The 12,426-nt window shown below is 37.7% G+C and overlaps 1 protein-coding gene across 1 annotated transcript in view; it reads right to left on the minus strand.

The window, feature by feature from the left end:
• The window catches only part of LOC120535853 (alpha-2-macroglobulin-like protein 1), a 136,431-nt gene that overhangs the window by 39,466 nt on the left and 84,539 nt on the right, over positions 1-12,426 (minus strand). The window contains exons 22-25 of the mRNA XM_039763968.1: positions 12,178-12,229; positions 11,411-11,497; positions 6,449-6,625; positions 3,365-3,446 (exon numbers count right to left, since the gene is read on the minus strand). Coding sequence (XP_039619902.1) covers positions 3,365-3,446; positions 6,449-6,625; positions 11,411-11,497; positions 12,178-12,229 — 398 coding nt within the window. The remainder of the gene's footprint in view (positions 1-3,364; positions 3,447-6,448; positions 6,626-11,410; positions 11,498-12,177; positions 12,230-12,426) is intronic.

Genomic DNA, 12,426 nt, shown 5'->3' on the forward strand with positions numbered 1-12,426 from the left:
ATTGCCTCCATGAAAAACGGGTTGCACGAAACATGTAAAAGATTGGGAAAAAGGGTTATTACATTCGGCCATACTAAAGGGTACAGTGTACAGAAGGTTACTGATTTTATTGGTATGTCAAAGCCTAAATATCCAACAGGTCTTCCAGCAGTGGCATACACCATAGTCAACCACCCATTGCCAGAACTGCAACAGAAAGACAGATATAGGGATTGTCGCCGTGTGCCACACATTGTGACAGCAAAGTGCTTTGCCCCCATGCTATATTTGCTGCAGACAGTCAATTCAGGCCCACTGAAACCTATTTACAAATGAACGTTCAACAGGGATCTGCATACCATGGGTATCTGGAGCACAGCACCACAAAAGAAATAGAAGTAATAAAGTGATAAAATTATTTTGTTTTGTCTACCAGTTTCTAATTAAGACTTTGCATTTCATTTTTTTTAATTTCATATTTGACATTTCTTCCAAATTGAGAAATAAACAAACTGTATATCTTGCAAATGGAATATAGGGATATTTGATAAATATTGAAATTTATTTACTCATTTTCATAGAAGGTCTGTGGAAAAATAGCATAGTGTTATTTTAAGTTATGGAGTGTAGATTATCATTTTTAATGTTCAGATTTTCAATTTTTTTGTGACATTTGTACCATCTGTTGGACTGGTTTACCTGGGCTGCCTTTTTAGGCATAACCCTTTTATCTTCTTTTTGCCTTTTTTCCATTATCTTGATATTTTGTACTTTATTTTTGATTTGTTAATATATTCTTTAAATATAAGAAACATTTGTTTTTGTACTTTCAAGCCAGAGGTTTATTAATCCTCTTCCTTGAAATGCATTTCTGATTAATTTAGAATTTTGAACTTTAAAAGCCTGAGCTTCATTTTGGGGCTATTTAGGATTGTAGCCTTACTTTTGAGTTTTGTGCCAGGGTGTCTGGTGTGAGGCCAGTGAAGTCATGGTCTAGCTAGTGATATTTTGAGACCTGCATTACTTTCACAAAACCTGAGGGATCACTCACCCTCCCTTTTTAGCAGCTGTACACTATGAGGTGACATGGCTTTAAGGCATACTTAGAACATTGTGAATTGCAAACAGTGGCTTCTACTGCTCACATAAATGGCCAGGTTAGATCAAGCCGCTTACCTAAGACTAAGGTTCTTGTTGCTGCCAGTTACACTCAACGACAAAAATGCCATAGGCATTTATTGTTTGCCTGTGTGCCTTCTCAGTGATCTTTACATTATCAAAAGGGCACTTGGTGAACGAAGAGAAAGCACTTCCATTTTGTAATTAGTTGTCTTAATTCACTAACAGTTAAAGTGAAGATTTAGTTATTTTACCTGCACACAGACTTCTCTGTTTTTGCAGCAGCAATAAAGGAATGCCTGTTGGGTTATAGAGCTACATTTCACTACATATAATGCTGACATCATTTTTATTTGGTTGAATACAGAAGACTTTTTGTCTCTGTAAATCTAATTGCTCATAAGCACTGTGAAGGACAGCCGGGTCCCATGCCCAGCAGGGACGCCCCTGCTTCTTATGTTCCGAGGGAGCCACCATGGGCAGTCCAGTACCTCCCCCGGAACGCTTGGTGGCAGCCTCCATGGCTGACAGTGATTCCCCAACCACCCCCAGGGCTCCATGGAAGATGGAGTCCTCCACAGCCTGGTTGGGGGCTTGGATGGCCACTAGTGGGAGCTGCATGGACTCAGCAGCCTGGCTGGACGAATCTTCAGCCCCATCCGGAGGTGCAATTAGGACCAGGTGGTCAAGCACCTGGAACACTTCCAGGTGAGTTATAAAAAGGGCCAGCCACCGCTACTCAGAGAGCCAGGGTCGGGAGGAGGAGGACTACGCTTGTGGAGGAGGAGTGGTGGTAGAGGAAGAAAAGTGTGTTGTGCTTTGGGACTGTGTTTGGGCTGTGTGGCACGGGGAAGACGTGTCCCACAGTTGAAGAGAAAAATAAAGTCTTTTTGTTTTTATACGTGCCTCCGTGTCTTTCTGTGTCGGGTCAGGCGCCTATGTAGCGTCTTTGTTACAGCACTTTGATCAAAAAACTATAAATCACAATGAATGAAAATATTAACACAACTAATAATTAATACTAAATGTTCCCGGATAAACATTGCGGTCTGTTTACTCCATCAGTTTTAAAGTGGAATTCAATTCTCTCACTTCTCTTCATCATATTTTTCAATGCACTGTAAAACTGAAATGTTATCTTTCAAATTAAAAATTGAATAAAGACAACCTTAATAACAATCCTGAAGTCAAACAAACTATTATGTAATGTTATAAAATTCAAATGTATTTTACACCTTTTGAATACAGTGAATATATGCAGTGGGAATCATCTAGGCACATTTGGCTTCTCGAATGTTATATGAGATAGAATGCCTGGCCTTCAAGACATTTATGACATTTACATATTATGTGATCAGAACCATATGTGTAAGACAATGGCAAATGTATAGAAAAATTCTAGTCAAGTCATTAACTGTAATATGATTGTAACAATTTAAACTGTAATAATTTGCACTGCTTTGTAATCTGTGTTAAAATATTTATTTCTAGTTTGCTTATGGGAAAGGCACGATTTTGTAAATTGAAACCTTTGTTGCTTCAAAGTGGATGTATTTGGTACATTTTAAGGCTTTTTTATTCACCAATGGGCTTGTGTACCCTCTAGCACCATTGTATGCTGCAAGAAAAGACAAAAGTATTTTTTAGATTTATAAGGAATGCTTCACTTTAGAACATACTTTTATGTGGCAAATTTACATATACCATAATTGTGAAGACATAATTCCAACTTGAAAAATGCCATACCTATCTTTTCAATCAAATAAGTGGAAAAAAGGGTAGCTATGTCAGTTATGTAATTTTAATTAAATCCTTTGTGTATGTTAAATTAACACATTGTACTAACACTTTTAAATCCATGTATCTGTTCTTTATCAAATCTCCTTAAAACATCTCATGACTTCCAGGGTTTTTTTGTCTATATTGTCAGCTTTGGGAACATGAAGTAACTATTACAGGGCACATTCACTTAGACTTGGCCAATTCAGAAGCACCAATTAACCTAAAGCACACATCTACAGTATGAAATGTCTAAGAAGACAGGAGTATGAAGAAAAAAACTGCATACATGAGGTGAACATATAAACCCAAACAGAGTGCCGGGTTGAAATTTTAATCCATAGCTCTGAGTCTATGAGGTAATAGTGCAAACCTCTGTGCCACTGTCACTCCTCTTTCAAAATGGTCTTGTTAACATAATAACGTTCATAGTATAAAGCATTGCATGACAATTGTAACTCTGCTCAGTATGCTAGGACAGACTCACCAGGTGTTGCCCGACGCATCTGAATTGCCAAATGCACTGTAAGATCCATCCGTATGTTTATAGTTTAGCTCCCTCTGGTACCCTAGAATGTAAAAGAGAACAAGCTTACACTATGAATATTTTTAAAAAGACAAAAATATATTATACAGTGTATAGAAGGGAGTCAAAAATTATTACAAATTAAAAAAAAATATTTCAAGTGGCAGTCACTAAGAACACAAATCAAATATAACAGTTAAAGGAATACTCTTCCCAACAATAAATAATATTTTGTTTATACATTGCTTACCCTCTATAGATTGTAGTGATGGCCTCAGAGGTGGAACTACTATGAACCTAATGAATCTTAAACTTCAGGGGCCCTAATCTGAGAAGGGCACCAGAGGAGACTTTAGTCTACTTTGCTTGAAAGTTTGGGTGTCTACTGTATGAGAAGGAATTTTTAAAAAATAACATTAATACTAGGGTGTAATTCAGTACTACAATTTTAATCAAAGATGTAGTGGTTGTGGTCTAACACTGACATTTTGGGTGTATACTGCATGAGAAGGAATTAAAAAAAAATTAACAGTATAGTGTAATTTAGAACTGCAATTTGAATCAAAATTTGAGATGTTGTGGTTGTGATTCGTCGTGGGGCAACCTCGTTGAAGAAGATAACAGTGGTTACTAAGATCTTGTTGCTGGATGCGAAGGGGCTCACATAACTGTTCAAGCTTCACGGCCCGAAAATGTAGGTCCACCACTGGATGGGCCGAGGACAAATTTTAATCTCATATTTTCATGCAGAATGGAGAAAAAAATGTATAGAGTAAGGGTCAGGGAAAAGGTATAAAACTATTTCTAAAGCTTTGAGTGTTCCCAGGAGAATATTGCCATCAATAATTGTGAAATGGAAGTAGTTTGCAACCACCAGGATTCTTTCTACAGTTGGCTATTCAGCCAAACTGAGTAACTGGGCAAAAAAAGTCTTGGTCAGGGATGTGACCAAGAGCCCAATGGTCACTGTAGCAGAGCTTCAGAAGTCCTCTGCTGAGATCGGAGAACTTGGCGGAAGGATGACCATCTCAGTAGAACTCCATCAATTAGGCATTTATGGCTGAGTAGCTAGATGGAAGTTAAAGGCTTACAACAGCATTTTAAGGAAAGGGGAAATGTCTCATCTGATTAGACTAAAACTGAACTGTTTGGGCAGAACTCTAAACACTAAGTCTGGCAAAGCCCATTATTGCTCATCACCATCCTATTAATATTAAAGCATGGTGGTGGCAGCATCATGCTATGGGGGTGGTGCTCAGCAGCAGAGAAAGGGAGACTGGTCAAAAGTGATGGAATACTTTCAGAACCTACTGTATAGTACAGTTTTATTTAAGTTATTCTACACACATCACCCATATTTGGAAGATCATGCTATAATCATAAATTGAGAAAACATCACCACACTTCTCAGAAACATCAATACCTGATGCTGTCAGGCATAAATGCAAACTGAGGTATATAAGCAGGTTTTGTTTTACGATGATCTCAACTTACAATAAATTTTGCAGATACAAATGAGCACATAAAACAAAAAAAAATTTTATTCAACTGAATTTCAATTGATTTTCAATTAGTGATTCTTATAAACAAAGTTAAATGATCGAAATAAATACACAGGAGCCGTGGAGGCATTGTACAGTGTCACTATTTCAATCATTTTGTACATTTTACTTTGTACCCATCATAGAATGTAACTTGTGAACATAATAGACTCTGAGCAGAAGCACTTCAATCAGTTCTGTCAATATTTAACTGAGTGGTGGGACCTGCTGCTTTCTGGCATCTAAAGTATGTGTTCCAGCCTTTCTGTTTAAGGATGTATAAGCCATCGGGGTACTGAGACATGCTGAGCTATTCTTCACCAGAGACAGCACGTGATTCACAATCATCAGTTAATGGTGGGTTTTCCTGCCATTACTGTGTCTTTTCCAGCTTTATGAGGTGCCACAACATTGTCCAAAACTGTACAACATTTAAGCATAAGGTCAACATACCCATTGCTCAAATTCTTAGTTTAAATTATTTGTTATTTAAAGTACAGGAATCTTGTATCACTGTCATATTCATGAAACATTTCTGCAAAAATGCATAATTAAGCATTATGCATTTTTGATAATTTCCAAATAATGGACATTTTACAGTACAATACAAATACAAAATGACACTACAGCCATTCTTAGGAACGGAATTCATACAAAACCAGAAACCCATCTGTATATGCAATGAATACTTACTGTATTCAAAAATAGAAAAACATTTAATAATAAATAAATAAATGCCTCCCAGCTTCACAACTGTTTAATTTTCTACTTAATCTTTTATAAAATAACCTCCATGATGTCTTGTGCATCATGGGCCTAGAATCATTACGACCCTAAGCTCTTATATGTAAGAAAACACACAAAATGGCAGTGCCCACAGAGAAATAAACAGCATGGATATAAACTGACATCATCAAGATAATTATAAAAATAAATAAATGTGACAAAAATGTTACATTGTTTATGTATTCCTAACATTAGCATAAACAAACCGGATTGTTATATTTTTACTGTCAGCATTAAGCTTACTACTAGAAATATAAAATTGTGTTGATTTTTGGATCTGCTACAAAGCACAAAAGGCACTGACTTGCTTTGTTATGATATAAATCATTCTTTCTTTTGGTTTTACTATAAACATCTTAAAACCATTGATACAGTGCAGAATTACAAATAAATTGGCATTCATCTCTTGGCGTTTTTCTAGATATGATTTAAATGTTTATGGACTAAAAAGGTTTGGTTTCTCTGTTCATAACTTTCTGGAAATGTTCAGAATTCATTCATTCCTTTAAAGACTGCATAGCATACTGCACTTTTAAACTCACGAGCAAGTCTTAATATTCTTAATGAACTGAACGCTAAGTGAATATCCTGGTAACTTGTTAAGAGTACATTATGCTATATGTACAGTAAAATTATGCACACATAAACCAATATTGTTCTGCTCAGCTTTGAACACTTAAAATTAATTTTTTTTCTCTCCTACTCCCCAGTCTCTCACCACTCTCCATGAATCGGATCGCTTTGGCTTTAATTTGTTCTGTCATCTGTCCTGTTGCTTCCAGATAGCGCAGGATGTAAATGTTTGGAGCAAAAAGCACCATATTCTGTTCTCCACACCCAAAAGGCATAGCCAGGAGTTTGTCCATGTTCTGCATGGCTCGTCCCATCACATCTCCTATACAAAGGGACAGAAGTCAAGGGACAGAAGTAAAGGAAACTGATTAATTATGCTTTCATTTTATTTTCTCATTAGCTTTCAGTTAGCATTTGTACTTGAAATCGAAATATTAAGTAATCCAAGCCAGGCAGGAATTTACATAGATGGTAAAAAAAACAGCATTGAGACTGTCATGTGAAGTTAAATGTCCACCTTACTATGATGGTCATTTTGATTCTTCATCTAAAGTAATTTTAAGGTGTAAGATACAGAACTGTGTGGATGTAAGTACAGTTGTGTTTTGACTGCTTTGACCATTTACTGAAATGTGGATCAATTTTTAATATTATTACCTGAGAATACACAAGATAAACAAAAAGAACAGTCCGGAAACAGCTGTGGTTGATATACAAAAATCTTAGAAATTAGCAACCAAATTATTTGGAAAATGCAAGTTTATAATTAAGATAAGTGTGTCAATTCCTAAAGTAAACAAAAAAATTGCTTTATAAAGGTAGGTTTTGGAAGCTGATTACAATTTTTTCCTTTGAAAAGCATAGACAGTCACAGTGATTACAGAGCATATTGCTTGTACTTAAATTAAATGGCCACCAATTTACATAGCCACATGTCAGTGATATAACATGTATGCAGGAAGGTATGAAATGTCCCCAAGAATAGGGTATTGCTTTACCCCAATCTAATCCCATTTTGTATAAAATTCAAAACTTTCAAAGATCTTAATTTCTAAAGATACAATAAGCAATTATAATTCTGGCATCTGTTTTAAAGTCTTCACTCAAGATGTTAGAAAAAATTTGAATGCATATTGTACTTTATATTCTGAATTTCTAGCAATTTCCAGTGGTCCCATGATTCAGAATGTTCTTCTGCAATTGTTTTTGGATTCCATAAATTTATTGTGGAGTTTTTTGTATTTGGATTCTAAAGAATTTGTTCCATTTGTTTGGTGCAAGTCATGAGCATAAGGTTCACATCCTCAAGATGAAGTCCAAATAGTCTAATTTTGTTCTCTATTTTATACTTAATTTCCCCCAAGTTTTCTTTCAGCTTTACACAAAGTTATTTAAACACACCTCCAGACCCTACCTAACCTGTTTCAGTTTGTTCACTTCAGCATTACTTTACTTCATATCCATCCCTAGCACAAGAATCAGCATCTTGGAAATTTCTTCCATACAATTTTCCACACTGATGGTGTTGCACATCTAGTTGGTTTAGATGCTGTGGTCACACATGGTATGTTTCTTACAGTTTTAAATGGTGATGACAAGGGTCCTTTGGTTTGGCTTTGCAGCTTATATGCCTTACTTCCATACTCATTAATGACCATACCAAGCTAGATACTCCACTACATGCTGGCCTTAAAACTCCAAAAGGCCATATTTGGGCACTAATGTTGATTTAGTCTTCAGCGGCTTGGTAACATTCATTTTTAGTTACTGCCTTTATTGATGGCATTAGTCACATACTGTTATGTAACAAGATATTAGCAAAACTTGTTTTGGTCTTATTAACACTTACAAAACATTTGTAAAGTTGTTACACCATCTTTGGGCAGAGTGGCAGTTTCAGAACTTGTGACATGCTGGTAGAATTACTTGCGAGTATAATAACTTAACATAGTCTTTTAAAACATAATTCAAGATTCACAAGTCTTATTCAGAATTATTCAATTTTGAGAGATATATTATGCTCCACTCAGATCATTCCAAAGTGAAGTTATTTTAGTATGCTAAACCACACAGATCAATAAGCACTTTATCGATGCTTTGCAAGTGTCATTGATATTAAACAGAGCATTTGTTAATGTCTTGTTGCATAACAGTATGTGAATAATATATCCATTATAGGAAGCATCTAATCTAAAGTGTTGCTAGTGGCTCTTAATAGGGCTTCTCCTTTTATTTAAAGTCTTTTTCTCTTCTTAGTTCTACTCATATGGTTCTCTGTATTTTTGGAAGTTCCATCAGGATTACTAAAATACAGGATGTCTTGAATACAGTGATCCCTCGCTATATCGCGTTTCGACTTTCGCGGCTTCACTCCATCACAGATTTTATATGTAAGCATATCTAAATATATATCACAGATTTTTTGCTGGTTCGCAGATTTCTGTGGACAATGGGTCTTTTAATTTATGGTACATGCTTCCCAAGTTGGTTTGCCCAGTTAATTTCATACAAGGGACGCTATTGGCGGATGGCTGAGAAGCTACCCAATCAGAGCACGTATTACGTATTAAATAAACCTCCTCAATGATATACGATATGCTTCCAGTGCCCAAACAGCACGTATTGATTTTTGATTGTTTGCTTTTCTCTGTCTCTCTCACTCTCTCTGACATTCTCTGCTCTTGACGGAGGGGGTGTGAGCAGAGGGGCTGTTCGCACACTGGCTTAGAGGATATAGACGCTCCTCTAAAAAATGCTGAAAGACTACCTTCACATTGCTTGGGTATGCTTCTCTCTCTCTTTCTCTGTCTGACATTCTCTGCTCCTGATGCACACTCCTTTGAAGAGGAAGATATGTTTGCATTCTTTTAATTGTGAGACGGAACTGCCATCTCTGTCTTGTCATGGAGCACAGTTTCAACTTTTGAAAAAGAGACAAATGTTTGTTTTTGCAGTTTTTTAAAGTCCCTGTCTCTACAACCTCTTGTGTTTCTGTGCAAATTTGTGACACAAGTGGACAATTTAAAAATAAGTATATAAACATATGATTTTTACTTCGCAGATTTTCACCTTTCGCGGGGGGTTCTGGAATTAGGCAAAAACAGGGAGAACATGCAAACTTTTCACAGGCAGCAACTGCCATGGATTTGAAATTAGGATCTAAGACATTCATGTTATGCATTGCACCACTGTGGCACTCAGTTGAAGGTTCAAATTTAATATTGGCACATCTGAAAGTGCATGTTTAAGAAATAACTAAATGTTCAATTGTCATTTTTAAGAGTGTGTTTAATTACATTGTGAACTGCTAATAATATAAGAAATTGTTTCTTAGGTATGATTTTGTGTCAATTCACAGCTACAATCTTAACTGAAAAAGGATAATATAGTTCCAAGCATATTTTAAGAGATTTTACTTTGAGGACAATAAAAGAGCAAGAGAATGCCACAATAAACATATCAGAATTTCAAATGGAACGGTACCACAATTAATTCATGAATTAGTAACAGTTTGGTTCTTGGTATTGTGGTCCCTGGCCGGGACGCCCAGGAGGACGTGAGGAGGGCTTGTGCCTCCTCCTGACCGCGAGGGGGCGTCCGTCCTGGTTCTGTTGGGGGCCACGGGTCGAGGGCATGGAAGCCCTACCCCGTAGGGGCCCGTGGTCACCGCCAGGTGGCGCCCTGATGCCGGTTTATCCCGCGTGGTCCTCGGCCAGGGCTGGAGCCCAGCCAGGACGCCTTGGAGGACCAGAGGAGGGCGTGTGCCTCCTCCAGACCGAGTGGGGGCGTCCGTCCTGGTTATGCAGGGGGCCTCAGGTAGGGGGCTTTGAAGCCCAGCCCAGGCGGCGCCCCAGTGCCTGTTTATCCTGGGAGCCCGGCACTTCCGCCACACCAGGAAGTGCCGGGGGGAAGACGACCGGGGAGACACGGACGGCTTCCGGGGTGCGCAGCCGGCCCTTCCGCCACACAGGGGTGTGGCCACCGTTAAGTGCCGGGAAGCAGCTGGAGCCCATCCGGGTTCCCATAAAAGGGGCCGCCTCCCTCCAGTCAGTGGTGGATGTCGGGAGGAAGCAGACAGAGCTGGAGAGAGAGAGGACGGGAGGCGGCCAGGAAGGCACAGAGACTGTGGGCCTCGACATTGGGGAAATCGGTGCAAGAAGGCACTGGGGTTGTGTGAGTGCACGTGACTTTATATACTGTACATAGTGTAAATAAATGGTGTGATGGGTGAAAACATGTTGTCCGTCTGTCTGTGCCGGGGCCAGCGTTCACAGTATACATCTGTACTTCCCACTGTTTATTTTTGTTTCTCAACTAATTTACTATATTTATTTATTAATTTAATTACCTATTTATATATTTATTTATTTAAAGAGCTTCTGTAAAAAGCTAAATTTCTCCATGGCCACAAATAAATGCTTTATTGACAGCCTGTCACCTTTCTGCATCAAGTTTACTTATTTATTACAAGACCATTTTTCAAAGTAAAAATCAGACATTTTCTAAAAATGTGTTTTTCCAACATGTTTTTCTTTTTCTTTTATGAAATTGCAGACAAGCATTTTTATTAAAGAATGATGGTCTTTATTTAGAAACACTGGTGTAAATCTTTGATAAACTCACTATTTTTGAGGGCGGCATGGTGGCGCAGTGGTAGCTCTGCTGCTTCGCAGTAAGGAGACCTGGGTTTGCTTCCTGGGTCCTCCCTGTGTGGAGTTTGTATGTTCTCCCCATGTCAGTGTGGGTTTCCTCTGTGTGCTCCGGTTTCCTCCCACAGTCCAAAGACATGCAGATTAGGTGCATTGGTGATCCTAAATTGTCCTTAGTGTGTACTTGGTGTGTGTGTGTGTGTGTGCACCCTGCGGTGGGCTGGTGCCCTACCCGGGATTTGTTCCTGCCTTGGGCCCTGGGATTGGCTCCAGCAGACCCCTGTGTTAGGATATAGCAGGTTGGATAATGACTGACTGAGTATTTATTGAAAATCAGTGCAAGATCAGGTTTAGAAACCAGCATCATCTAATAATTAACCTGTTTTATTTTCCATGTTTTCACAAAATTTTGGTCACCACAAATAGCTTAACATTTTCTTTATTTTTTGTGTTTTTACCTAGGACTGACACAGATGCTTTGGCTGATCCGTCTACAAACACTTCTGGAAGCTCCAAAGAAAATGTTTTAGACTCGATGAACTCATCTGGAAAATAACAAAAACATATTTATGAAAACCTCCTCTCTACATAACTCACGTTCCATCTAGTGGATGTCAGGGAACCAACAATTTATAGAAAAAGAAAAAGTGTTCTGTTTTAAGAGATTTCTGCCCACACAGTAGGACTCTGATTAGACAGACAGACAGACAGACAGACAGATAGATAGATAGATAGATAGATAGATAGATAGATAGATCTTTATTTGTCATACAATAAAATTGGTGGCTTGTAGTACAGTATATACAACACAAAATATTATAATAAGGTTAATGAATTAAGGAAGGTTATATAGTGGGTCGGATAATGGATGGATTGATAGATTAATTTTAAAATGATATGAAATAATAAAGCAATATATGAATAAATTTACCTTTGGGATAAATAAAGAATATGTAATCTAATAATAAAATATGAACTTAAATATTTTAAATATGAACTTAAAATATGAAGCATTTTCAAGTCTTCACCCTTTCTGTTTGGACTTAGTGGAAAACAACAACATACTCAAAATATCTTTGGGCATTTTTTTTTGCAGTGTACACTGTACATGTATATCAGTCATCATTTATAATGCTTTTTGATGCTTCCAGGTTAGATTCCTGTCCAACACTTGATTATGCACAATTGGAAAATAATAAACACATTCTATAACTAAGAATCTTACCTTTAGGACACAATAGAGCATTGACTGCAGTTGTTTTCTGAACTCCCTCAGCCTAAAAGAAATAAAGCAAACAAATCCTTACAATTATAGATAAGACATACCACAACAGGTCATGTCATTCTTTAACCGGCTCACATTATTGTTGGGGGTCGGGGGTCAGGCCTGTGGGGGGTTTGATTCTGGAGCCTATCCCAGCTAGCATTGCCTATTCACCTAACCTGCATGTTGTTAGACAGTGAGAGGAAACCT

This window comes from Polypterus senegalus, chromosome 9 (assembly GCF_016835505.1).
Source record: "Polypterus senegalus isolate Bchr_013 chromosome 9, ASM1683550v1, whole genome shotgun sequence".
NCBI classification, from domain to species: Eukaryota; Metazoa; Chordata; class Cladistia; order Polypteriformes; family Polypteridae; genus Polypterus; species Polypterus senegalus.